This window comes from Anguilla rostrata, chromosome 7 (genome assembly GCF_018555375.3).
Source record: "Anguilla rostrata isolate EN2019 chromosome 7, ASM1855537v3, whole genome shotgun sequence".
Classification (NCBI taxonomy): domain Eukaryota; kingdom Metazoa; phylum Chordata; class Actinopteri; order Anguilliformes; family Anguillidae; genus Anguilla; species Anguilla rostrata.
This window is the reverse complement of record NC_057939.1, coordinates 54,171,102-54,198,612: the sequence shown is the minus strand read 5'-3', so window position 1 is coordinate 54,198,612 and position 27,511 is coordinate 54,171,102. Positions and strand designations below refer to the sequence as shown.

The window sequence follows — 27,511 nt, the reverse complement described above, 5'->3', positions numbered from 1 at the left end:
TGACGGTCTGGATATCCATCCTCGGAATTCTGCTGCATTTGTATAGGCTACCTGCGTAGGATCTGCCTTCATGCTAAAGCGGCTTTTCCTCTGCTAAGCCCTGTGGAAAACGTGCTTAACCCAGCAAGGCGCTAAGAACGCTCAGCGCCTGCCAAAGTGTTCTTCGCCTGCTCTGCAGCTCTGCAGCTCTGTCCACTTTCACATAAACGGGCGGGCCCAACACTGTTCCCATCGGATGGTGGTCCTGATGAATGGCAAGTCAGTTTTCTGTCAGGCGCAACCTATAGAAAATCCGAACAAAAGGTATCAATAGCCTCGGCTTTTTTTTTTTTTTTTTTACCTGTGCTGCTCTTGCGGATGGAACAAAACCCGAGTGAAATTGTGCTAGGTCTTTTCATTAGCGGGTGAATACAATGGCTCCTGCGTTTTTGCTGTGCTGGTGTGTGGAAACATGAATGGATTTCTCAAAGCATTCTGCTTCATTTTGTCTTGCTTTGTGAATATGTTGGTGAACCTGTACATTACGGTCTGCGCATTGCTGTGTTTCAGAATGAGAGCAGAGGGGGAAAAAAGAGTAAGATTAACTTGGCTATTTTCCAGCCAAAGGCAGGTTTGAAAGGAGAGATACTGTACGATTGTACTTATTTTACAGCATTGTGGGTGTATCTGAGTTGCATAGTAATTGAGATGGGAGATTGCTGTATCTGTATCTATTTTTAGATCTTTTCAGTATTCAAACTATACCACGCTTTCTTTAATATCTCAGGCTCTTATCTGTGATTATATCAAACGAGAGGAGGCGAGGGATGGAAATGTGCCTCTCGCTTGTCGGCGTACGCAGAACCTGCTGAAGCTGAGGGTGAATGGGGATGGATGCCTAGATTACTCTTATCTGTTCCGTAAAATCAAAAAGATATCTCAATGTATGGAAATTCTTAGTGCATATTAATAGCTGCAAATGATGGTGTATGATCCTTTGATAAGTGAGTTCTAGTAATATGTGCATTGTTCTGTTTTCACGTGGCACGTGTGATGCCGTTAAGGGAATTGGGGCTGCTGCCCACCAGGGGGCAGCACCGGCCCCAGAGGCAGGTGTGGTGTGGACAGGTATGGCCATGTGACTGCAGTGGACCACAGCTGCGGCCTATTGCTTAATTATGACCTCTATGAGAGGCCTGGCTTCCAGGCCTGGACAGAGCGGGAGTGTTGGGTCAGCGTTTTGGACCTGTGGAATGCACGGTGTGGTGGCGTGGTGGGTGGGTGCCAGTTCGGGCGTGGTTGTTTTCCTTTTTTCTTTGAAGCATTTTGTTGGCCATTTTTTAAATTTTATTTAAGATTTTCTATAGCGTATAAAAGGTGGCAAGCCGAGCTTTTTCGTTTGTGTTTGTCCTGTCTGTTCACCACATGAGCAGTGGCCAATCCCCGTCCTGCCGCATATACACTATAACAAAACTTGTATAGCTGATCATATTAGAAGCCCACATAGGTGGCTAGCTCGGTTGACAACCACCCTTCAAATGGTAGCACTGGGCAAAATGAAACAGTCACACCGTGTGTAGATCAGATGTTGAGCATCTAAACCCACTCCCTCCTACCAAGCTAGAGAATTGGTTGCCATATCAACGGTGAATTTGAACTGAATGTATTATGATGGAGAAATTCCATTTTCCATTAAGTGCTAAGAAAACCGCGCACAATGACATCACATCATTTTATTTTCAGAATAAAAAAATGGAAACTCAATTGAGCTCCGACAGTGAAAGGTTGTGCTTGTGGCTGAATGGTGTGGAACATTCTTTTTTTGGTATGGTTTGGCTGCAGTCTTTTTTGTGCAAGTGTGGTGCTGGATTCCATGGACTGGTAGACTGTACGACGCAGTTGATTCAGGCTTTACTGGCCACATGTAGTGGTCCAATATGCTAATTTGCTGAACGTGAAACTCTGAAACCCGTAACTAAAAAGCTGTTTTTCTGTGAATAACAACTACACCTCCTAAAATCAGTGCTATCCCTGTCCCATAGCACATTGTGGCTTGTGGTATAAAATAGTCCATAGCTCAGAAGTAGTGATTGCGATTGTAAATCATTGTGATTGTAAGGTAGCGTACTGAAGCAGTGCTCGCCATTCTAGTTCATTGCTTGCTTTACAGAAGGCAGAGAACCTCATGGGGCACCGGTGATGCTTCCCGATTGGAGGGAGAAGACATGTTAAAACGTAGCGCACCTGCACACCTGCACTCCTGCGATGCAGGACGGGGCGAAGGCTTGCCTTCCGTACGGTGGTGGTGTGCAGATCGGGAGTCCGGCCCTCCGGAGCGATGACAGGGTAGCATGAGGACAGCTCGGTCTGTAACTATGCGGCCGCATGACAGTCTCATCTCTTAAGCCCTCGAGCCCTCGCTAAGAACCCTCCATCACCAGGCAACCATCGCGGGTCCAGAGGGAGAGGGAGGCCGGGGAGGAATAAACCTACAACTGCGGTGTGAACTTTTAACGGCTTGTCGTTACGCTACATTATAATGCGTTTGTTCGACAGGCGCTTTCATCCAAAGCGACGTACACTAAGTGCGTACTGAAGGTCGTTGGAACAACCATAAAACGCAGGTCCAATAAGGTACGATGTTCATTATGTAACAGTTATCCATAGCCATGAGCATCAAGTCCAGATCAGACAGTAAGCATTGGCTCGGACAGAAAGTTATGACAAATTAGGCAAGATATGACAAGTGATGACAAGATACGATATAATAACACCATCAAGATAATGATACAAATGCAATATTAAGTGTTGGATGGAGATACAAGTGTCATATGGAAGTGGAACAAGCTAGAAGGACACAAGTGATAAGAGCAATCCTAGATTGGGAATGCCCTGCACAAAATGGTGTTACTGTCCCAATACACATTTTTATTTTATTTATTCATTTTTTTATTTCTTTATTGAGATTTGTCACAAGGCTCTCTCCTGGATAAATAAAGCATAGCACAAGACGATATTAAAAATAATACAGTGAAACAGTCATGTTGAAAACAGATGCCCTTTTCAACCAAATGTTTTAGCAAGTTCAATTTTCTATCTTTCTGTAACATGTTACAACACCAAGGTGCATGTTTAATTAAAGCCTGTATTAGGTTCAGAGCAAAGACTGTAACATTCTGAGGATTAACAGCTTGTGAGAGCAAAGCTGATATTATACAGGATTCCAGATTTAAGGAGAACACAGAAAGGAGGAGTAAAGGAAAGGAGGAGTGAAGAGGAAAGGAGGAGTGAAGGGGAAAAAAGGACTGAACGGGAAAAGGGGGTGAAGGAGGAGTGAAGGGGAAGGAGGAATGAACGGGAGGAGTGAAGGGGAAAAGAGGAGTGAAGGAGAGGAGGAGTGAACAGGAGGAGTGAAGGGGAAAGGAGTGAAGAGGAAAAGAGGAGTGATCGGCTGTAATTTGGGGCCGCGATTAAGCGGGGAAAACTTATCTTAATGGTAATTACAGCAGACAGAGCCCTGTGTCCCTGGGGCTGGCACCTCCAGTCAGGGCCACAGCTGTTTCATTAGGAGTGTCCGTGGCCCGCAGGTCCGCCGTAGATCAGGTGTGACAGCGCCGCGTCTGAGAAGCCAGCGCTCAGCGGAAAAACCACGGAGGAGACGGCGGCTGGCGTGGAAAAGCACCGGCCTGTGACAGCCCTGCGACTGCAGCGTCGTTGAGCCGCGATAGGAGGCCGTTAAAAGGCCCCCCGCCCCCCCCCGGCCCGGACGCACGGGACGCTAAATTCACGGCTTTCGCCTCGCCTCCAGCACCGCGGAATTATCCCCCGATGCGTGCGAGGCCCGGGCCACGTTTATCGCAGCGATCCCCCGCGCAAACCCCCTCTTTTGCCCCGGCAGAGGGGCGACAGGTGCCAGCGCTCGCCGAGGAGACGCGGGGGCAGGTGCGTGGCACACGCCACAGCAGGTTCCCCCGGCCGCGGCTGGTTAAGCCTCCTGGTTAAATCACACTGCTGTGAAACCTCTGTAACCCACATTCTTTAATACGGTTTTCTTGATCTGAACGCTGGAAACAAACGCTGAGCCGTTTGTGAAAGGCCGAGCCTTATCAAGGAAACAGAACAAGGAAAATGCGTTATGTTATGACAGCTTGTGAGGGGACACCATGTAAGGGGTACACACAGAGAAATTTAACTTAAATTTTTATTATTATTTTTTTACAGCAAAGTAGACTTTTTTTTAGAAAGAAGGGAGTATTTATGAAAATTGAGCGAAAGTTAAGTGGCTTAAATGCATTAGCTATTCTTCTTAGATTTGTTGTAATTTTTTAATATATTTGTGAGGGTTCTTTACTGATACTGGCCATATACTGACCTTATCAGTATCAGTTCAGTAAACAGTATAAGACTAGTGTAAGTACTACTTACTGCCAAAACAGGATAGTGCCACTTGTTGCTATAGAGCTTTGACAAAATGAGAATTTTACAAATAAATGGATCTAACTGTGTGCATTGCATTTTAACTGAGCCACACCCCTTATTTTACAGTGATATGTTATTTATACAGTGTTTCAAATACAGAGTTATGATGATATATTCCTTGTTCAGAACTAATTCCACACGTTTGGGCAACCCAGTGACTGCCTGCAGAGAGGAGGCTGTTCCTGCTTGCAGGCAGACATTTCGGTTCATATTGTGGCTACACAGCATCCTGCATTGCATCCACACCCATCCCCAGCACCGACAGCCAGACCGAACACAGAGAGCTGTGAAATGCTACACCTCTGTCGTTGGTCCGTTTTACCAGTCCCCTGGACTCAGCTTGTGCATGCTTGTTTCATGACGTATGTGCGTTTTGCCATTTTATTATGTATCCAGTCGGGTTGCTGAGCGCTGGTTTAGTTGCTGCTTGCCTTGGATATTAGGGGAACAATTATAAGGATCAGCATAGTGTTAATTCTTCAGTAAATATCTGCAGTTAAACACATTTGCAGAATGATAGCTGTTGAGTGTTTAAGCCAAAGCTGTCACACAGCAGAGTTGGCCTTTGTTTTTGGGATTACATAGAGGACCGCTACACTGGATCTTAAAATTTGGCCCCGGAATTGCAGCACACACCTACAGTATAGCACCTCCCCCGCCTCTTTACACAAGCCAGTGAGGCGGCGACCCGCCCAGCCGAACCGATACTTCAGAAGTGCGATGTGTGCGCTCCTTTGAAACCCGGCGATAGCGTAGCCCGGCGGCGCGGCGCGGCGCGACGGAGGCGGGCTAGCGGGAGTAATGAGGCCGTAACGATCTCTCAGAAGACCGGGGCGACGAGGCCGCGGCGCGAGACAAAATGGCGGGGAGGCCGTGGGTCACAGACAGACTGACTGCGCGGCGGCACGGCGCCCGGGAGGGGGGGGGGGGGGGGGGAAATAACGGCTCGGACTCGGTCGGAGGCGGTGTCTGCATTCTTCCGGGGTATTCCGCGCGTGCACACGCTTGCGGTTTGTCGTTATTACGCCCCCCCAACCCACCCACCCCCCCGGCCTTAGCGTGCGGGGTGCTTTGTCAGACCGGCTGAGCGCCCCCCCCATGATCGTTCGTCAACCAGCTCCCCGGGGGGGCGGGGGGCGGTGGGAGGGGGGCAACCAAAAACGAGCGCTGATCAATTGCCGTGACGCCCTGATTGTCCTCCGTACTGGTCGCAGAAGTCATCAGGGGGGAGGACGAGCGAACATGTTCCCGGTCAGCAGGAACTCTTTTTACTCTTTTCGCTTCCAGAGTAATGGCACGCTCTGCAATGGCACGCTCTTTTCTTCTCCTTCTTCTTTTTTTTTCTTTCTTTAAATCTGTAGGCGTGCCTCACAGTCAGCTCTCACATTCGTGCGAAAACACATTAGCTTTGCTCGGGTGACTCTTTCCTGTGTTTCTCGCTTGTGTTTACGATGCCCGGCAGAGACAATTAATGGCCCTTAAATGCTAATGAAATTGTGTTGCGCTGCCCAAACAGTTTCGCCGATGCTGTCACTAATTCGCGCTATTGTTTAATATAGATAGCGTCTGACATATTTCCCGGGGGGGGGAGGGGGGTAAAGAAATAAGTGTTCATTTTTGTAAAATACATTAACTTCCGCCTCCATTGATTGTGTGCTGAGGCTGAATTGAGTGAATGCGGGCTGTAGGGAGAGACTGGCGGGCGGGCGGGGGCGGGTGGGGGGTAGGGGGGGCAGCTGCGGAGCTGCCTGGGTGGATGATGTATACATTTAAATTAAAGTGCCGGATGCCGGTGTTAATTCATTTATTGAACGCAAGTTCACAAGTCACTGCAATTCTAAATGAATAGAGGAGTCATTGCAGACTCATCTGAACAAACGAGCAGGGCTGAGTGCTCATTACAAAATTATTAATAAATTAAATAACTGCAATCCTATGTGCTTTGCTTCTGTATATTTCAATAAGAAAAAAAAACGTCTCGCGAATAATTATGACATATTAGTTTGTAAAGTGTTATAGTATCGTAAAGAAAATCAAGCTATTATGTCCAAGGTAGAAAGTCAATACACACTTAAAAGAGCTTTTATTTGAGAAAATAATTAAATCTAGAAAGATTAGAAATCTGCGATCTGTCCAAGAAGTGGTATAATATACAGTGATATAACCTTAATGGCAAATTTGCAATTAATATTTATTTACTGTATTGATTAAAAGCATGTCTATATATTGGTACTCTACACTGTGCAGCATTTAACATATTCACGTGTTTTATTTTTCTTTCACTGAAGTTTGGTCAGGAGTATGGTGATAGAGAAAGAAATGGAAGCATTTCTTCTGTAATGAATTGGTCAGCTTGTTTTAAACCCAGCATAAAAAAAAAAAAGTTTACTTTCTTTTAGCAGCATTTCTCCAGTTCATTTATTTACATATTTCTTTGTGTGAATTTATGTTATTATCAAAGGCAGATTGTGGTTTGTCATGAACATCAGCTCGTTTAACGGTCGAGGCTGGCATTAAAGTTCACTCATAAAAGTTTATCGACTTCTGTGTTACTTCGCTGAGGCAAGTTACTGTTCTTCTTCAGGGAATTAGTTCTGTCCAGATCTTTATTAAGCGAGCTGTTGAGTATTGTCAGGAGGGTTTTACCGTGCGTGGGGAAGATATCCTATCACGCTCCTGTTTTCACTTCTGTTTATTCCTTCACTTCCAGGCGAAATAGTCCAGTTCGAAGCTCGACCGGATAGAAGAAATAGTTGACTGTAATGACAGAGTATCTTAAGAAGATTACATCTTGGTGAAAGCTAGGGTTGATTAAGTGGAAATAGCTCAATTTAAAATGCATCGTGCAAATAAATCAGGAATGATGAATATTTATTGGTATATATATGGTTGAAATTTGCATAAGATAAATCACGGAATCCCCCATCGTGCCAGTTCCTGAATGTTAGCTGGTGCTAACGTTTTGGATTTTTTTTTGGCTTTCAGTGACATGATGTGAAACATTCATTAATGCAAAGCGTCTTATTCCTAGACAAATAATACAGTGTTGCTTAATATTTCATTTCCCTGTGACAGACCCAGTGACTGCTGCAGTGGCAGGAGTGTATGCATGCCTGTCTAGTAAATAGCAATGTAATAACTCTGATACGCTGAGACTTGCTGGGCAAAGATATTAGACTGGGCTTGTGGTGGACACAGAGATATTAGACTGGCCTTGTAGTGGACACCAAGATAAGACTAATTTTAAAAAGAAAGGGACATTTTGGTTCATTACCATTACTATTGTTAAAATGCAATTTTTTTTCAGTTTAGATTTTTTATCTATTATTTTATTTATTTCTTTTTGCCTGAGCTTATTCCTCAGAAATAGAGCAAACTCAGAAAACCATGTTTTCTTCCACATCAATATTTTCAACCATTTTCTTTCCTTCCTTAAGCATAAATGAATTTGAATGCACAACCATTCCTCTGTGAACAATATCGCTGGAATAAAAAAAAAAAGCATATAAAACTCAAAGAAATGCACTTGGGCTTAACCTTCTCAATTTGGGGTAGCCTTGTTAGAAGTGCTAATCAAGTAATTAGAACTTTGCAAGTGTATTATTCATATCATTGGTTTGCTCATTACAGATAGTGATGCAATGAAGTGGGAACCTAGAAGGAAAAAAAGTGGATTCTCATCAGGTCTGTGCGTTAATCCCTTTGGCCTGTAATGGGGTCTTTGAAGCTATAATTGGCATTGTCATTCCTGTGTATTTTATGGCTTTCCCGTTGATGAAATGATTCATTTTCTATAACACAGTATCTTCGAATAGAATTAGAAAAAAATCGATGGTATAAAAAGAACACAGACAGCCATTTTATTTATACTATTTTTTTATGCACCACCTCGGCCAACAGAGCTGAAGGGGGGTTATGGTGTCACCCCTCATTCCATCTATCTGTCTGTTCGCCGGATACCTCCAAAAGTTATGAACAGATTTTTGAGAAACTTTGCGGAAAGCCTGGTCACGGGGCAAGGAAGAACTGATTAGCTTTTCACACCAATAGGCCAAAGGGAGTTAGCCGTTCGCCGTTGGGTTTTCACGAGAAGGCATATAACTTCCAAACAGATTCATGTAACACCCCGAAACTTTGTGGAAAGGTTCAGGAGGGCCCAAGGAAGAACTGATTAAATTTTCACACCAATTGGTCAAGGGGGGCTTGACAGTGGGTGTGGCTTCTCACATAAGGGCATGTAACTTCTGAACAGATTCTCATGAATCTAGAAAACCTTGTGGAGAGGTTGGTCATAGGGGAAAGAAGAACTGGTTAACTTTTTTCACTGATTGTCCAAAGCAGGGTGGTGTGGCAGGTGTGGCTTCTACCATGAAGGCATGCAACTTCTGAACAGTTTCTCGTAAGACCTCTAAACTTTGTGGAAAGGTTAGTCATAGATACGGTCATGCATGCATCTCCTAATGTGAAGGGCATGGATAGTGAATATCCTTCTCAAAAAAATTCCCCACCAAAAACACAACTAGTTTCGGAATGGCTGCCTGTATGTCTGTTTAATTGAACATGAATATTTTATTACTGGCTTGACGGCATACTGTCACTGTTAGCACACTTCATCTGGAGGGCTAAAAACTATTACATCCTGTTGTGGATGAACAGCATTGACAGTCTAGTGAGGCAGTGCCTCGAGCAAAGGATCATGGGATATTTAGCTTACTGGACAGACACATTTTTTTTTCTCCTGACTTTAATAATAATACTAATAAGGAGAAGAATAAGAAGAAGAAGGAGAACAAAATAGGAGTGGAATGAAAGGCCTTATATTTGAAAACAGATGTACGTATTATCATAGCACAAGTTGCATAACATTACTGGGTTCTCCAAATGTGAGCTGTGAGCCTGTAGGTAGAGAATTTTTGAACAGCTTGATTATTTCTTTCCCCGTTAAAATGTTTGTGGAAACTCTTCTTCCTCTGTTTTATTTGTTGTCATTGACAAGAAAAAGTAAATTGATGGAACTTTTTTGTTTTTTGAGTAACTTGGTTATCAACAAAATCTTTTTTTAAATATTAAATGAAATTCAGCACCACTGATGTTCTTTCTGCTTGCATAATAACGGCAAAAGTGATTTGAAAGGCTTACTGTACAATGCATAGGGCTGATTCCTGAAAAAAGGGTACATCATCTCTCCATGATGATTCCTAAAATAATCCAAGTGTTTGTCGTCAGTGTGAATTTGCTTTGCAGCGTACTAATGGCATAATGAGATGGCAACCTAGTTTCTTCTAATAGAATTGGATGAGCTTCATAATTGTGTCTGTTAAATGCAGATGCATGCAGTGTGTTAATAATAATAACAACAACAAGTTCAAACGGTAATGCTCACGTGGCAGAGAAAACAGTTTCTTATTGAATCTTGGACTACATTTGGCCTTTTGATTCTTTATGCTATATGAAAGGACCAAGATGGGGGCTTATGGCTCATAGCCATGAAATTGCCTTAAAAATAGATGCTGTCTGGTAATTGTGTCACTGAAAATGGCACTAACCCAGACTTCTGTCAGTAGCAATAATATAAAAGCATCTGTGTTTAAAGTTGGGCAGTATGTCCTACTTTTGTTTGGTTTTCCTCATATTTTTTTGAAAGCTTTTTTTTATATGTTGTTATCTCAGTTTTAACAAGCAACTTTTGTGGATGAATTTAGTCCTTTTTCTAGAATAAGTTTTTACTTTATGTTTGGGTAAACCCGACCAGAATGCAGAAGAGATTAAGATTTTGTCCTAAATAAAGTCCAGTGACTGGGTAGAATTTCCCATTATCATTAATTAATATTGTGGAGTTAATTTAACTAGAATTACTTTCATTATTTAAAGTTATTGATGCTCAATAGATGTTATATAAACATATTTCACATACAGCTAATGCATTCTTAGAGCTTAGAAATTTCCATAAATGAGATCGCAAATTGAATCTATAATGGCTTGAAGCCTTACAGTGGCAAGGTTTGCATCTCACACAGGATGCTAATTCTGATGTGGTTGAGGATAAATGTAAACAACAGTATATGTCCGAAAGTTAATGTGGATGGAGTTTTGCATTATTGTCCCTTGATCCAAAGGTGTGTGTGTGTGTGAGCATTCACGTTCATGGGAAAGAGGTAGATTGGATCGCCCCCCCCCCCCAAATCTATTTGATTTTTTTTGTTGTACCATAGGGAGACCAGGGGTGTTATATATAGGGCAATGGGTCAGTGTAAAATATGGATTAACTCATCATTAATTACGTGAAAGTCCTCATGTGGCTTCAGACTGTCCACATCATTGCCCATACATTGGATAAATTGGCATTTCAAACACTCAATAGACCACAGTGGCTGTGGCGCGTGCTTTGAATCTATTGAACCCGTGACCTGACATATTTTTTCTGTTTCACTACTTTTATCCCTTTGACTCCTGCCAATTTTGAGTAATGATTATTAAAGACATCATCATCATCGACACCATCAGCACGAACAATAATCCACAGCACTCAGGACCGGCGATGGAGGTCAAGAGCTCGGCTGATCTGTGCTGCAATCACAAAACACAAAGTGTGGTGAGAGCGTGTTTTTGTTCTCAGCCACTGAGGTCTGGTGGTTTGATGACACGCAGGTCAGAAGTCAAGCCGTCGTTGTGCTGTTCAATCAAAGGCCTGGATTCAGTCAACGTGCGTTCTTCCCTTTCAGTCACAATCAAATCCGTGTGTTCTTTTTAACATCAGGACATCTTTTTTTCATCATTTTTTTTAAATACCAGAAATCGTCAAAATGATGTCAAAAATACTGGTGAAAATACACACATATTTGTAGGGTTTAATATTAAATTGCAAAAAATGAACAAACGGATCACAGATCATTTGAAATTGTAATGCGAGTTTTGTCTGCATGTAACCTAGACTGGACAAGTATGTGGAAAAACTGGAAGTGCAAATGTCTTGAAAAGTGTTAGCCCCTGATGTGCACATACATCAGCAGATCGATTTAGCAGGAGATTGCACACACTCAATCTTCAACTGAAAGCTAATGGCATATTATCCTATCAATGAAATAAAACACTCAGTGCTGATCTTTTTGTTTTGCTCACAATAACGGCAGTGTAATGTTATCGTAGCAAAGGGTTTTCAGACTGAATTATAAATGCTTGATTGATCTCGAAATGCATTCATATTTTAGCTGTATGCCTGCTTGTGTTAATAATACATATCTGCATATATATACAAGAAAGAAATACACTTGAGTAATGTAACATTCTTAATTACTGTGCTAGTCTGGGTTGTTTAATGAATGATTGCTTGCTCTATTGTGTTTTATCCTGAAATGGTTCACTTCAGAGTCAGTGAAAGAGAAGGCTACTGTTCAGAGCTGGAATGCTTCTCTGTAGAGCCTGTGAAAGAGAATACTACTGTTCCAAGCTGGAATGTTTCGCTGTAGAGCCTGTGAAAGAGAATACTACTGTTCCAAGCTGGAATGTTTCGCTGTAGAGCCTGTGAAAGAGAATACTACTGTTCCAAGCTGGAATGTTTCGCTGTAGAGCCTGTGAAAGAGAATACTACTGTTCCAAGCTGGAATGTTTCGCTGTAGAGCCTGTGAAAGAGAATACTACTGTTCCAAGCTGGAATGCGAATGTGAAAGAGACTCACACAAACTTCCCTCTCCTCGCTCACTCTCTTCACGAGTACATAAGTGCACACGGTGTCGTCACATTCTTCAGGAATGTTTATGTTGGTGCAGCTATGGCCTTGCGCTGTCACCTCTCCGCGCAGTCTGTGGGAGCTGTAATTGTTTTTGTTTCCACCTGTGACTGCTGCTCGTTCCAGTGCTGGGGGAGAGGTGGTGGGCTCCAGGGGCGTTCCTCTGCTTCCTGATTGCTGTACTTCTCTCTCAAGGACATGTGACCTCCGCTGCCCCTCTTGGTCTGATACTCGTACTCAAACTAAATTCCCTGAAAATGCCTTCCATCAATCAGAAGATAATCACACACTTCCTTCAGAACCGGAATCCCTAGGTGCTGTATATATATATATTTTTTTTCCCCCTTCATGCCCACCCGTCTGTACGGCATCTCCAGGGGTGAAGCCATTACGCTTGTTCTGAAAGGCCCTCTTAGTTTCGTTTGATCTCTCCTTGTCTCTCTCAAATTGCTCTTTTTCTTTTCCCCGGCCCTCAGATTTGTCCGCGGTTCATTCAAATTTAACGGTCGGGCCTCCTTCATAACTTTGTGAAGGCGGAGGTTCTGCCGTCAAGGAAGGCCTTGAAATTCTATGGTGTAGAAATCATGGCGATCTTGGGAAATGGCTCTTTAACATCAGCAGATCAGGGAGTACTGAAGATGCCATGTTCAAGGGTATTTACTTAAAAAAAAAAGAAGAAAAAAGGCTTATTTTAATGTCCCCATCTGTTCGTTTGTGCCTATTAATGATCTGAAGTTCTGCAGCTAATTGTGCTTCACACGTACGTACTGGTCACAGTTTATTTATTTATTTATTTATTATTATTATTATTATTATTTATTTTTGAAAGCTGTGGCACATGTATCACGTATCAACTTACTTGACTTGCTCATGTATAGCTATTTTGGCAAACAATGAACAGTCTGAGAAGTGCAAACACTATAACTTAAATCCTGTCCAGGTTTAAATCCCACTGTGCATGGGGACCATTGTTCAATAACAGCCTGATGTCACACAGATTGCTGTCCCGTATGCTACTGCAACTAGTGCAAGTTCATTATCACTTCTGTTTCAAACTTCTGTATACGAGTTAAGACGTGTGCGTTCTCATTAAAACGAGAACTGCTGTTCTTACGCGTTAACAGTTTAACTAGATCAAAAAAGAATCATCTGTTTTTTCTACACACTGGGTTAGATAGATATTCCAGTACCACTCCGTTAATTGTTTTTGCCAAATAAATATTAAATTAAATGATTTTATGTCAGTGTAATCATAGTCACTTGATACCTGTTACATCATGTCCATTGAGAGAAAGGTGTACAGTGTAATACAATTGCTTGTGAATAAAATGAGCCAATTGTTACTTTGTTACATGTAATAACCTATTTATAATTATGTAACAGTAAACAGGTATTGTGTCTATTCCCGAATATAATACGGTAAAAAACCATATTATTTTGTATAGTAACAAAAAAAGCTTTTGTTCGAAAACGAGAGATCCTTCTTTCAGATCCTTCTGTTTTGCATGATTATTTTTCAATGGTTTATGGTGTTTTCCAGAACCTCATTTTTGCTGGAATCCTGTCAAATGATGTGGTATACGAGTGCTTTGTTTTCCGAAACAGACCTTCGCTCATTCATATTTCTGTGCCTCTGAAGTAGAGTCACCGAACCACCTCCACAGGATACTTATGCCCGGCCTGAAAAGGGACCGGTCATTACGGCGTGTCTGATATGTTGGCCTTTGCCGAATTACTGAAACAGGAGTGCGGGTGCCGAGGTCACGGGGGTGAAAAAAACACCGGGCTGGAAGGCAATCAGCACCGGAGGGCTGTTGAACTCGAAGCTGACCTAATGTGCCCAAAACGGCTCGGCGGGAGACACGAGGAAAATTCAGCGGAAGTCTGCGGCGCTTCATGGCGTTTAGTCGTTATGGCTCCTCGCGGCGAGGCTCGTCCAGCTGATTTGGACAACGTTTTAGGTTTTGCAAGCTTCTCGCACGCTTCCCACGTAAGCTGGCAGGCTGTAATCCAGGCTGTAATCCAGGCTGGACCCTGCGTTTTTCACAGAACAAAATGGGTGTAAAACTGCTTCTCTGTGTGCGAGTTACGCTTTCGTTACGCTCAACTACCCGGCCTAATGCGCGCTTAATTTTAGACCCATTTCAGAGATCCATCACTGAAAACAGAAAGGTGACAGGCCTGACGAGTGACATGTTTCTGTTATTTAAAAAATAACGTGTGGAGGACAGTTTTTTTGCCATGAACTCGTTTTCTGAACGTCTCCCTCTATTTTGAAGATTTGACACGACGCAGCAACAGTTCAGATGTAAAATACCGAAACAAATAAATAAGGACAATATAATCATTCTATTGAGACTTTTAGTGATGGCAAAAAATACATTTGTTAAACTTGACCAGAATTCCTTGGGGTCCTTCAGAAGTGCAATATAAATTGAGGATGTCAATCTGGGCCTACGATGCGACTATGACGGTTCCTGATGTGTCTTGGCTCTTTTTTTTTAAATAAAAAAATAAAATAAAAAAAATAATTCAGGACACATTGTGATTGAATCCAGGCTCATGGGATGCCCCTTTAGTTTGTATGAAACTCTTTCTCCGAAATCTTCGGGTTACCAGTGTTCTTTCCGCTTGTTTTTGTCAAGTGCCGCAGATAGTCACACGTGGCGAACACCCCTAGTCCTTTGGAAGGTGGGAAATTGCGAAAATGATCCAGAGAGCGGCCTGTGTTTGGGCCGAATTGGTCCGCCTCGGGCACGGCAGTATTCATAAATCTTTTTTTCGCTCGGCCCAATGAATGTAATCAGTCCGCGAGCAGAGGACACTCACTGGCACAACATTTCATCTCTCGTGTCAACCGCCTCGGCGAGGCTGTGGCCAGGAAACCGACAGGCTTCTCGCTCAGGATTTACAAATCAGTCGCCCCGCTTATCAGCGGCCGCGCCGCTCCCGAAACTGGCCATTCTGCCGAACGCTCACACGAGAAATCCTGTACTCTGGTTCTCTCAGAAAGGATCTTACGGGTTACACAGCCCTCTGTCCTCACACGCTGAGATAATTAGGTGGCTATTTGTGACATTTTGTTGGTTATAAACATTCAGTGACACGCTAATAACTGTATAAATATGTAATTTGGCTTTCTGATCGTTTCTGTGCTGTTTGTATGGCTGTCTCAACAGAGTGCATTGTATCCTTGTGTGCGTCTGACACCAATTGTTTCATTCTTAGCGACAATTCTATTTTTTTTTTTTAGCATTTTTTATTATGTATTATGCTGATAGAAGTGAGTTGCTTCGCATGCCCAGCCAGACAATGGTGTAAAGTGTCATTGAGTCACAGGTGTTGTTGAGTTTGACATGAAGCATATCATGCTTTTAATAGCAATCAAACAATTCATACTGTCCTCTCTTTGGTTGATACATGGTGTTCAGTGACAGTGTAGTGTTTAGTGCTTCTTTGTGAAGCAGACACAATCATGGTTTCTGCTGGATTTGAAAAGTTGTGAGTGCAACTCTGAGGGTTGTGGAAGATTTTGGTGCAATGCTATTATTCAAATTTCTTTTTTTTTCTATTAACAACAGTGCAGAATATAGCAATCCAAAGGATAACAAAGATAAATAATGAGCAATTGGTCAAAATCTAAATATCTAAATAAATATTTCTGTGTGTTTTTCCTTTCATGCCTGTTGCTGGTCACCATGCGGTCCCCAATCCTTTGCATTCTCGTCACAGGTAAGTCATTTTTATTTTATAAATAATTACCATCTTGTCTGCGCATAAAATATGCATAAACATGGCCACAGATTACAAATTTATCCCTGGGCCACTGAGTACATTAATGCCACATCATCTCTCAGGGGGATTATGTTTTGGCAGTTTACTGTCTAATTGAATATCTGACAATGCCATTCCTGCCCGCACATGGTCCGTATTTAACACTTCAATAAAAGTAAATAAAAATCCCCGCCCTGCTTCGCATGGAGTAGCTGACAGTTGGAACACACATGACAAATGCAGCTTTTGCTCAGGTGTTGCCGCAGTAACTCGGTTTGAGTGCCACTCTGTGGGAAGTGGCTGTCAGGGTCAGTGTGGGATCCATTGCTGTGACTGGCACTGCCTTGGCAGGCGGTGGTGGTGCTGCTATCCCAGAATGCTGCTGTGCGTCCATGGCACGGAGTAGAAACGATCTCTGGGCTTAGCTGTGTTCATTTATTACCACCTTAATCCCCTTACACACACACACACACACACACACATGCATACCTACATCGCTTTACACACACAGAACTACATAACTTTGCACACACTCCTGCCTCACTTTACACACACACACACACACACACCTGCACGCACGTACATACAGTACGCAGGCACGCGCACACACACACACACACACACGCACACACACACAAGCATGCTCCCGCCACGTTTGCTCTGCTTATGAGTTTAATGAGCCGCCCTCAATGATTCAGACAGAGATTACGGCGCTCACGGGGGGATAAAGCTGTCACTTTGCATTGTGGGGCACTGAGACGGGTCTCGCGAGGACCTCTATTGTTAAACACACGTCCTGACAGCCCCCCTTCCTGTCAGGATCCGTCGGAGTCCCCTGTAAACTGCTCTAATCCCACGCGAGTGCAGGTGCGGGGGCTCGAACGCCAGCGGCGATGTCGGCTTTGTGTCCTAATCTGGCCACGCCCCTGAGACGTTGGCGTCGCCTGACGTTCCCGTCCCTGTTTCACCAGGGACACAGAGCTGGTGGTGCTCATGAGAGGCGCCATGTCTGTGTATGTTAGACGCATGGAGACAGTTCTATTCCTGTGAGATGTTGAATAAGGGCCTCTGTGCGTTATAGATCTCCCTTCCCTCTCATGTAGAACTTCCTCCAAGGCATATATATATATATATATATATATATTTATGTTGTAACTGATTTGTGCTGCAACAGAATTCACAGAGGAGACGTCATCTTGCCGGATGCGTTGGCGTCTCTGCAGCTCTTGATTAGCATTCCATATTCGGCGCTCAAAATATTATTGTTATTTCTCTTCGTTTTTTTATCATCGTTTTGCCGGAGTCGTCATTCGTGATTTCCGCGAGCCGAGTCTTCGCTCGTACGTGTCACACTGACGTGTCGGGCTGCGAGCCCTTTTACTGATCTACGGACGACTCTCTGTTTTACTGAAATATTAACCGTCTGGCCCGGCGTAGTGTTCTCTGCGCTGCGTGGAAAGCTTGGCGATATTGACGGTGCTTTAATAAGGTCATGTTCCAGCCACAGCACGAAGGTGAACTGGAGCTGTTAGTCTTCTCATTACTCATTCTAGATGGCAAATTGCGCTGCCAAAATGCCCGATATCCCCCCCCCCCCCACCAGCGGTCCATTGAATGGCTCATAGTACTCCTGTCATTCATTTGTTTCATCCTGCCGGGTGTTTTATTTTCACCAGTTCGGTCGGGGTTGGATCATCACCAGTGTGATGCTTGTGTGTTCAGGGTGACCTTACAAAAAAATAATTAAATGAAAAAAACATAAACATAATTTCACAAGATATAATTAAATGTGTAACAGTTTGCCCTTATAAGGTATAAATAAATAACTGAATTATTTTCTGTTTTCATTGTATGTATACAACCCATATGACACTGAGTTTGAAATATCATGAATGCATTCAAATAGTCTATTCATATTGGGTAATATGAAGATTCTGTTGAATTATGCATCTACTTTTCCAAAAAGAAAAATAATTATCATGCTGTATATATATACTCATTGTGAAGTTGTCAGGCCAAACACTGAAATATAAAAATGAGGAAGTTTCACTATCCAATTTAAAAATGAAACTTTTTACGTTGATTTTGTTATCCTTCATAAACACATTCAATGTATTGTATTGTTGTTTATTTATTTATTTACATTTTGCACACTGCGGTCTTTGATGAGTTTTTGCTTTGTAACATTTCTGAAATGCATTTTTAATTCCAAAAGATATTTTAAAAATGGATGAAACGTGTGAAGATCAGTTCATTGTTCTGCTGCTGTGAGTGAGTTTACTCAACGTTGCCCTGACTGCACATTGTGTTATTCCAACATTCTTAGAAGATGTTTTACACTTAAAGCACAGCCTGAGAGTAATGGATATATACACTGGTGACTGGTAACTGGGTTTCAAACTGACACTTCCACTAGTGTAGGGAGGCAGCGTACTATAATGGGTAAGGAGCTGGTATTGCAATGTGTTGCAAAAGGTTGCGGGTTCAAGTCTCTCTGTGCCCTTGAGCAAGGTACTTAACCTGCATTTCTTCCGTATATATCCAGCTGTATAAATGGGTGCACTATAAATGCTTTGTAAAAAAAGTTGTGTAAGTCGCTCTGGATAAGAGCGTCTGCTAAATGCCTGTAATGTAATGTAACGATCAACATGCTAACGAGATAATGAAAAGCACCTTCGCTTGTCGATTGATAACAGTGTGGTTGAAATGTGGCTCTGGGGAAGTTTTAAGGATAAAATGTCTTTTTCTATGATTCCGTTATTATGCAATAGTAGGTATGAGGTCATTTCTTTCTCACTTTCATCTGTAATGTATTAACTTCTGCTTATTTTGTCTTTACAATGGCAGAAAATTATAAAAGGATAAAGGTATTGTATATGTAAACTACAGTCTCTGCAAAACTAGCCATTTGCTAACCATTTTGCTTTTGCAATAACCCAACATTCGTCAAGCTATGTGGCTTAATGGTAATGCCTGTAGAAACTGAACAGCCGTACGATAATGTCATAAAATTGGTTTGCTGAGTATCCATTCACATCCAGCGTTTTTTGCTTAGTCATCTAGGCCAAGCGCTGAAATTAGAGAGAAGCCTGCCATTTATTTTCCCTCTTTTTAATCCGCTGTTTGGGCGAATGGTATGCAGATGCCACCACACAAGCAAAATGTGTGCAAATCGAGAGCGAGAGTCGCTATAGAACATCCGGAGAGCCGCGCCATGGCAACCATCTGTTGTGGACACATTTTTCGTTTTTGCGAGTGTGTCCGTTTTACGACAATGCGAGCGATGTTAATTGCTTAATTAGCCGACACATCCCAGCCGCGTAATCGCAAATGGATTATCGGTGTATCTTTTAACGGTGTCCGTTTTATTTTAACGTCTGAGATGCCTGGTCGTTTCTGGCTTGGAGCATAGCCTCGTGCTGCAGCACCATGGCACGCTCAGCGTGTGGTTTGATTTGCTAATCTTATGCAAAAAATAAAAAATAAAAAAATAAAAAACACCTCAGGTGAGGACATGACTGCAACGGAAGCCAAGGCACAGAAGTTATTTACGTCAGGCTTGAAACACGTGGGACTCGCATGTTGACGTTAATGAACGTACACACTTATTGACATTGGTTATACAATAATTATGTAGGCATGGGGGGAAAAAAACTAACATTGACTATAGCATATTTAATGAGTTAATGTTAATGTTCAGTGGTAATTCAATTCTAACACAGTTTATGTGAGTACTGTTGGGACCGCGTTTGCACTGTAAGAGTTAATTTAACGCTGCACATTATACTGCACGTTCGTCAAATTGTGCTGCACTTGTCATGGCAAACCGAAGGGGCTCGCATACAGGGAATCAATTTCAGGTGTAAAAGGTTATATATCTGGGATCATTTTCTTTCCGTTGTCAGAGAGAAATAGAAAACATTTCATGTTGTTTTCCTGTATTCTGCAGGCTATAAACTTGTTTTGTGGCACTGAAGTTCAGCTTATCCTTCCAGACACGCACACACACACACACACACGCGCGCGCGTACACACACACACCCGGGCGTTCGCTCGCCCACAGACATGCCCGCTGGGCACGGTAAGTAACTGCGGTCGTACTGGCGAGCGGCGGCAGATTGGGCGGGCGTGCGGAGGTGGCGGACGCCGTGGCGACCGCTTCAGAGCGACAGCTCGGCTGTTTACCGGAGTGACCAGATGTGCGCTGGGGGGGGGGGGGGGGGAGGCTAGCGTGCGAGCCGACGCCGCGGCGGGCTGCCCGGAGTTCTGCTCGGAGACAGAGCAGCACTGAGCACGCTCACACCGGCTATTTTTTGACCGTTTTTTTTTTTTTCCCTCTCCCCCCCCCCCCCCCTTCTTTCCCCCCGCTGCTGTTGATATGAGAACATTAGAGAGCAGCCTGAGTACCCTGCGTGACACGGGCTGTGCCCGGAGAAGACTTTTCAGGCTCGTTCAATTTCACACACAGCCGCCATCCTTCAGTTCAGTCAGTCAAACGCCGTCCTGGTGAGACAGCGCTCAAACAACAGATCCATACCACGCATCGGGAACTCAGCTGTGGAGAATTATGTGGCCATTTTGGATGTACAGCACCTTACCATGTTTCCCACTCAGGCAGAGTTTTGAAATTTATGATATATAAGGCTTTTGCGTTGATTAAAAGATGGGGCCAATTTTTAAGTGTACAGCATCGTCTGCCTGTTGCAGATTTTGATTACACATTAAAAAATACGTCAAGCTATGAATTAAAAGCAGCTCTTTCTCATCTAAAAGGATGTTGTCTGAGAGTAATTTACACACTGTCTGTTAGAACAACACAGATTATAAACCCCTACTGAATTCAAATTTGATTGGCTGTCTTTTGGATCTAAATGTTTTCAATGAATGGAGAAAAAAATCACAGCCTACAACCGGCAGCTCTGCTTAAATGCAAAAAAACAAACTCCTGCAGGCATGGATACTGTAAATAACAATTATTTTTTTATTATTTAAACATTTTAGTTTACAAAAGAAATAAGGTAGCTTGCATCTCTGTTCACTCTTTGCATCTCTGCTTTACCGATTCCTCTGCTTTTTGTCACCACAGTAAAAACGTTGATTTTGATGTCCCCTTTCGAACACTAGAACATCCGGAATAGAAAGACACATTAAAGCTAAAACATCCTCCTCGCTTTGTGTGACCGCCCCCCCCCCCTCCCTCGTCACGAGCCCCTCTTCCTGTTTGCAGAGTCAACAGGTGCTGGAAGGCTGTGGCCTCGGAAATCAGCAGTAACCCCACGTTCACTGTCTCCGTCGGTTCTGTGCGCAGCGATGCAGTGCAGAATGTGTGTGTGTGTGTGCGTGTGTGTGTGTGTTTGTGTGTGAGTGTGTGTGTACGTGTGTGGGTGTGTGTGTGTGTTGTTGTGTGTGTGTGTGAGTTTGTTTGTGTGTACATGCGTGTGTGTGTGTGTACGTGTGTTTGTGTGTGTGTGCGTGTGCGTGTGTGCATGCGTGCGTGCATGCGTGTGTGTGCGTGTCTGTCTGTGTGTGTGAGTATGCGTGTGTGTGTGTGTGTTTCTGCGTGCCTGTGTGTGTGTGAGTGTGTGTGTGTGTACGTACGTTTGGGCGTGTATATGTTTGCGTTTGTGTGAGTGTATGTGTGTGTGTGTGTGTTTCTGCGTGTGTGTGTGAGAGTATGTGTGTGCGTGTGTGTGTTTCTGCGGGCCCGTCTCTCTGTGCGTTTGACTCTCCTGCTCCACCCCACCCTCCGGCGCTGGGTGCTCAGACCTCGCACTCTCGAGATGGCTGCTGCTGGCAGGTGCAGGAGCCGTACTCGTTGATGATGACCAGCGCGCCCTCGATGTGGTTGGGCTTGTAGTCGACGTAGTACTCCTGCGCGGACATGGCTGCCATCTGCTGCATGGTCTGCTTCTGCTTCTGCTTGCGGTTCTGCCGGCCCAGGCACTGCCTCAGCTGCCTGATGCCGGCCGGGAAACACTTCCAGGAGACGTAGAGCATCAGCACCAGGATGAGGAAGGAGAAGATCAGCGCCATGGTGCCCGTCACCACCTTGTGGATCTGCATGGTGCCGTCGAGGTCCGCCCCGGTCTCCGTCACGGCGAACGAGCTGGTGGCCACCCCGCCGCCCTCCACGTCCTGCAGGTCGTACGGGTTCCTGGTGGGGCCATCGTAGCTGTAGCCGCGGGCGGCGTTGTTGGTGATGGCGTGGGGCGCCGGCGTGGTGGTCGCCGCCGACGCAGCCACCGCCGGCTCCTCGCAGAGCCCGAAGGCGTAGACGGCGTCCAGGACGTCCTCGCCCTGCGCCGTGTCGGGGCTGGAGCACAGCAGGGCGGGGTCGTGCTGGCCCTGGAACCCGCCGAGCCAGGAGGCCAGGGCGCAGATGTTCCTGCTGCAGTCCCACGGGTTGCCAGAGAGGGCGACGTTGGTCAGGGACGCCCAGGAGTTCACTATCCGCTGGTCGACGTGCGTGAGCCGGTTGAGGTCCAGGTGCAGGGTTTTCAGGTTAGGCACACTCTCGAAAACGTGAGGCTCGATGTACTCGATCTCGTTGCCTGAGAAGTCGATCTTTTCCAGGAAGGGCCACGTCCAGTCCAGCGTGCTCACCACGATGGCGGCCCGGTTGCGCTGCATGTAGAGCGTGCGCAGCGACAGCAGGCGGGGGAAGTGCGCCAGGTTGACTTTCACCAGTTCGTTGTGCTCCAGGTGCAGCTCGGTGAGCTTGAACAGGCCGGCGAAGGAGTTCCGCGCCAGGCTCTGCAGCCGGTTGTAGCCCAGGTCCAGGAACTGCATGCTCCGGCAGTCCTGGAAGATGCGGACGGGGACGAACTTGAGGGCGTTGTAGCGCAGGTCCAGGTTGGTGAGCTTGCGGAGGCCGTGGAACAGCTCCGGCTCCAGCGCCTGCAGGCTGTTGTGCGACAGGTCCAGCATGCGCAGGTTGGGCAGCGGCCTGAAGGTGGAGTTGGGCAGGCTCTCCACGCGGTTGTAGCTGAGGTCCAGCTCCTTGACGCGCCGCAGCCTCTCGAAGGCGCCCTCCTCCACCGCGCCGATGCCGTTGTGGTCCAGGTAGAGCCAGGTGAGCTGCGACAGGCCGGCGAACTGTCCGTCCCGCAGCTCGGCCAGGCCGTTCTCCCGCAGCGACAGGCCCAGCGCCCCGCTCAGGTTGCGCGGGACGTCCGTCAGGTTGAGCCCCTCGCAGTACAGCATCTTCCCGTCGCAGCGGCACGGCCGCGGGCACGCCGCCTCCACCGCCGGGAGCATTCTCACAAACATTCCCAGAGAGCACAGTATCAATCCGACAGGCTTCCCCAACTGCCACGTCAGGTACAGACCCACAAGAAGGAAATCCATTAGCATGAATATTCCTGCATGTAGTGGGGCAAAAGTCCATTGAATCATTCAGATACTACATCATTTTGTGGTTTTTTTTTATTTTTTATTTTTTTTCCCCCAGATAAATTCCCTGGAATCCCTGGCTGGAATCTTGCTTTTTTTTTTTGTAGTTATTCTTCTGAGCCTTTATTTATTTTAAAGAGGAATCGTGCCACAACAAAAAGAAAAGAACTAAGGAGGATAAAAGCCAAGACTCTTTTTTTCATTTTAGATAACAGAGAGCAGGAGCAGAGGGGAGGGAAAGGGGGGGAGAATAGCGCTTTTCGTGAACTGATCTCATATGAAAGGATTCTCACTCACCCCTTTCCAGAGGCAGACAACCTCTATTCAGCGTCTCCCTTTGTGCTGACGCTAATTACGTGCCAGTCTTAAAAAAAAAAAGAGGAAGAGGAAGAAGAAGAAGAGAGAAAGAAAAAAAATGGGGAAAAAAATACCCCGTTGCGAAAAAGAAATTCTGTCTCCCGTGAATCTGGTGGATGGCAGATTCTGGCAAACTTACAGCGTCCGTAGTTATCCTCGTCTGAAAGACCCGGAGAGCTGACAAATCCCGGTGTCTTTTTTTCCCCCTCCGTGGAGTGGTCGGGAGTGCGAGTCTTCCCCCCCACACTGCATGCATGAACGCTGTCCTCTCTTCTCTCCTCAGCTCCTCTCCTCCGCAGTCACTGCTGCCGTGGCGATCGGAGAAAGAGAGAGGGAGAGAGAGAGAGAGAGAGGGAGAGGGAGAGAAGGGAGGGAGAGAGAGCAGAGAGAGAGGGAGGGAGAGAGCGCAGAAAAGAGGGGAGAAAAAACCCTCAGAACTCTCTCTTTCTGACCACTCCGCCAGATCTCAGCCCTAAATTACTGACCATCACTTGAAGTGTCTGCTGTCCAGAATGTTTTTTTCTTTTAATTTTTTTTTTTAATCCATGGAGAGAACGTTATTCATCAGTCACTGGCTTTGAAAAATTCAACTAAATGAATTTACACTAATGAATAAGGAAAGAGTGGAGATTTATTCCAAAGGTTTCATCTTTTTGCTTTTCATTTTGAAGCCTCATTCCTGTTGGAAGTTGCTGCGCTGTGGTGTTGTTGTTTTTTTCTGTTTGTGTTTGCCGGTTCTGCTGCAGCTGGGTGGTAAGCCTGCGAGCCCAGAGGCGACGTGTTGAAAGCAGCATTCGATCTCCTGCAGCCGACTACTGCCAGCGCATGCAGAAGCACCTTCCCTTCACTGAGTGTCGTAAGCCAGTCACAATTCAGGCAGGGGCGTCTACCTCTCCCTTTCCACTCCCCCCCCACCCCAACCCTCGCCCCCCCCTCCCCTCACGGCCCCTTCCTCCTCAGTCCCCTCCTCTCTTGCTCTCTCAGTGTCTCAGATATTTCCATATTGAAAAGGGGCCAAGCTTAAAACCGGGGTTTTAATGAAGCCCAGGATTAATGCTTGCTTTCTGTGGCTCCTCCCCCTTATTCTTGCTCAGTCTTCTGCTTAGACTGCACTGTCTCTCTCTCTCTCTCTCTCTCTCCCTCCCTCTTTCCCTCCCTCCCTCCCTCCCTTCCTCTAATGAAATGAAACAAGCCATCTATCCGCTGATTTCCTTCTTGTTGCTGTTGGATTCCCGCTTCCTCGTCATTACAGATTAATATTCCTCTAATGACCGGAGGGCATTTTGAATGCACCCATCCCCACATTTGTAACTGTGCAGAGCCCCTCAAGTGTGAATAGGCTGGTAGATGGCAGATGGGGGATATTTTTGATTCTGACGGTGGTGCAAGCCAAAAAAAATAAATCTCTCTGTCTCCGCTCTTATTTTCTGAACGAACATTTATTCTACCGTCAGCAGTAAGGATGATGTGCATGTTGAAATCTCATCTCTTTATCTGGTAGTGTCATTATGGAGTGGTTGCAACCCCAAAAAAAATGTTGGCAAATGTTGGCACAGCCCAGGAGGATTCTGGGATATGTCCTCAGGGTTATACGAGAGGCAGTGTTTTTTTTTTAGAGTCGGGATAACAGGACATCATTTTGGGATCTGCCATGATAACTGGACAGGACCCCGAGCACCTATTCATTAATCATGGTTCATCTCTGAAGCACTTCAGTCAATACTGTATATACTGTATATACATACTGACCTCTAAATAACCTCCAAATATCAATCCTAAAATACAGAACCATACGGAACCTGTTCTTGCCGGAGATCAATGCAAGAGATGGTACTACCTGTTTCACCAATTATGGAACCTACTCAGTACTGCAGAAGTAGGCATTGTCATGCAGTCAGGAAAAAGATACAGATTTAATTATGTGATATGTCAGTTTGTTTGAATGGCACTCCTCTGCTATGTATTATTCATTTGTGTTCTTTTCAGTGTCTGTTCGGTACCAGTGAGGGAGAATACCAAGTTTTACATTTATTTATTTAATTTATTTTATTTAATTCATTGATTTGGGAGCAGCCTAGGCATTAACAGCAAAGTGAACAAGAATACATGCGGACACTGTTTTATTTTCAAACAGGAGCTACAGTATGTTCAGCTTCCAACCTCAGAGATCTGCCGAGTTTCTCCTGCTACAGCCCTCATTCAGCGACCAGCTGCCCAACCCTGTTCCTGGAGATCTACCATCCTGTTGATTTTAATTTCAGCCCTAATTTGACATACCTGACTCTACTAATTAGCAACTCAATACGATCTGTAGTCATGGAATGAGGTGTGCTTTTGTCATGCCATTCCATTGCAGCTGATATTCTGCTCTGTATCGAACTACAAGTCAAGGCATAATCGGTATTCTGCAGGCCTCATATTTCATTTGGCCTGACTTGACATGGATTCCCTAGTTTGTTGTGGTTCAGCTCTCTTCCCAGCCCCCCCCCCCCCAATCCCCTGCTGCTTAGAACTGAAGAAAGCCAATATTTGCATTCCATCAAACCGTGTGACTCATTATGGTTTTGACAAGTTTGTAGCGACTGAATAAAATATGGCACATACTGTTGGCCGTGCTTTCATATCGGACCATTGCGACTGCCGCCATCTTGTTGTCTCAATCCAACTCATTTTAAGAGTAATGGGGCAGGAGCGCGTGTACGGCTGAAGCCATGTTGTCCAGGCTTTGGTACAGTATGTGTGTGTAGTGCTGTAGAAGACCTTACAGTAAAGCTGAGTCTTTACAGTACAACTGTAAAAAAAAGCTTGTGCAGTAACTGATGGCCTGGACGGTCTAAATGGTCTGCTGTCATCATTATGTATTATAATGCTCTTAAGTAATTAAATTACCCAATGGCCTGTCCCCTTGGTGCTGAATCTCAATTGATCATTTAATTCATTGTTCATGTTTTACTGTAAAGTTCCACAATAGCATTAAGCCTTATACATACATAGATACAGTACATATGCACACACACACACAGACACACACCCATGCACACACATAGGTGTGATATAAATGCCATTTTGTTGATTGAAATAAAGTAGAAGGAACATGAAAGACACAGTAAGATGTGTGCTGTACATCTGCATATCTGATTTCCACTGATGTACCCTAAGCTGCCTCATATGCATCCATTGATGACACATGTCTTGGTAGGATTATCCAGGCTACCAGTATACCAGTCACTCTACATATCGGTGTCTCTAAATGCACACACGTCTGTATTACTGATGGGCACTGATATCAATATTCTATAATAGTGTCATTAGTACAGTTTAAAGCTGAATATTGGGTGCAATACATTTTTTTGATTTTGAGAGGTGGACAGAAGTTTGAGGTGACCATCTACGCTAGATGCCGTTCCTAAAAACAACAATGGACTGCATTTATATAGCGCTTTTTATCCAAAGCGCTTTACAAATGATGCCTCTCATTCACCCATTCACACACACACACACTCACACACCGACGGTGAAAGGCTGCCATGCAAGGTACCAATCAGCTCGTTGGGAGCAATTAGGGGTTAGGTGTCTTGCTCAGGGACACTTCGACACGGCCAGGGCGGGGGATCGAACCGGCAACCCTCCGACTGCCAGACAACCGCTCTTACCTCCTGAGCTATGTCGGTTCCTCAACAGGCTCCCAGGCCTCGCTCTCTCATTCTCGGAGGGAAAAAAATAAACTCTTCAGACGTCAGAGGCTCAGGAGTCTTTGTTGTCTTCGACGTTAAACGTCGGCGTCTCCGTCCGCCATCGATTCCG

At 44.7% G+C, this 27,511-nt stretch overlaps 2 protein-coding genes across 7 annotated transcripts in view; one reads left to right on the top strand and one right to left on the bottom strand.

Moving 5' to 3' along the window:
• The window catches only part of LOC135260066 (catenin alpha-2-like), a 313,250-nt gene that overhangs the window by 211,734 nt on the left and 74,005 nt on the right, over window positions 1-27,511 (top strand). The window contains exon 1 of one of the 6 annotated variants that reach the window (XM_064345212.1): window positions 222-303. The exons of the other annotated variants lie outside the window; for them this stretch is intronic. The gene's annotated coding sequence lies outside the window, so the exon portion shown is untranslated. Of the gene's footprint in view, window positions 1-221; window positions 304-27,511 lie in introns of those variants that run through there. 6 annotated transcript variants of the gene reach the window in all.
• Window positions 20,917-24,599, bottom strand: LOC135260065 (leucine-rich repeat transmembrane neuronal protein 1-like). Its single transcript, XM_064345205.1, has one exon. The coding sequence runs from the start codon at window positions 23,351-23,353 to the stop codon at window positions 21,719-21,721; it is 1,635 nt and encodes a 544-aa protein (XP_064201275.1). The 5' UTR covers window positions 23,354-24,599; the 3' UTR covers window positions 20,917-21,718.

Excerpts from the sequence above, each read along its gene's own strand:
- LOC135260065 (XM_064345205.1), bottom strand. The coding sequence starts at position 23,353 with ATGATTCAATGGACTTTTGCCCCACTACATGCAGGAATATTCATGCTA.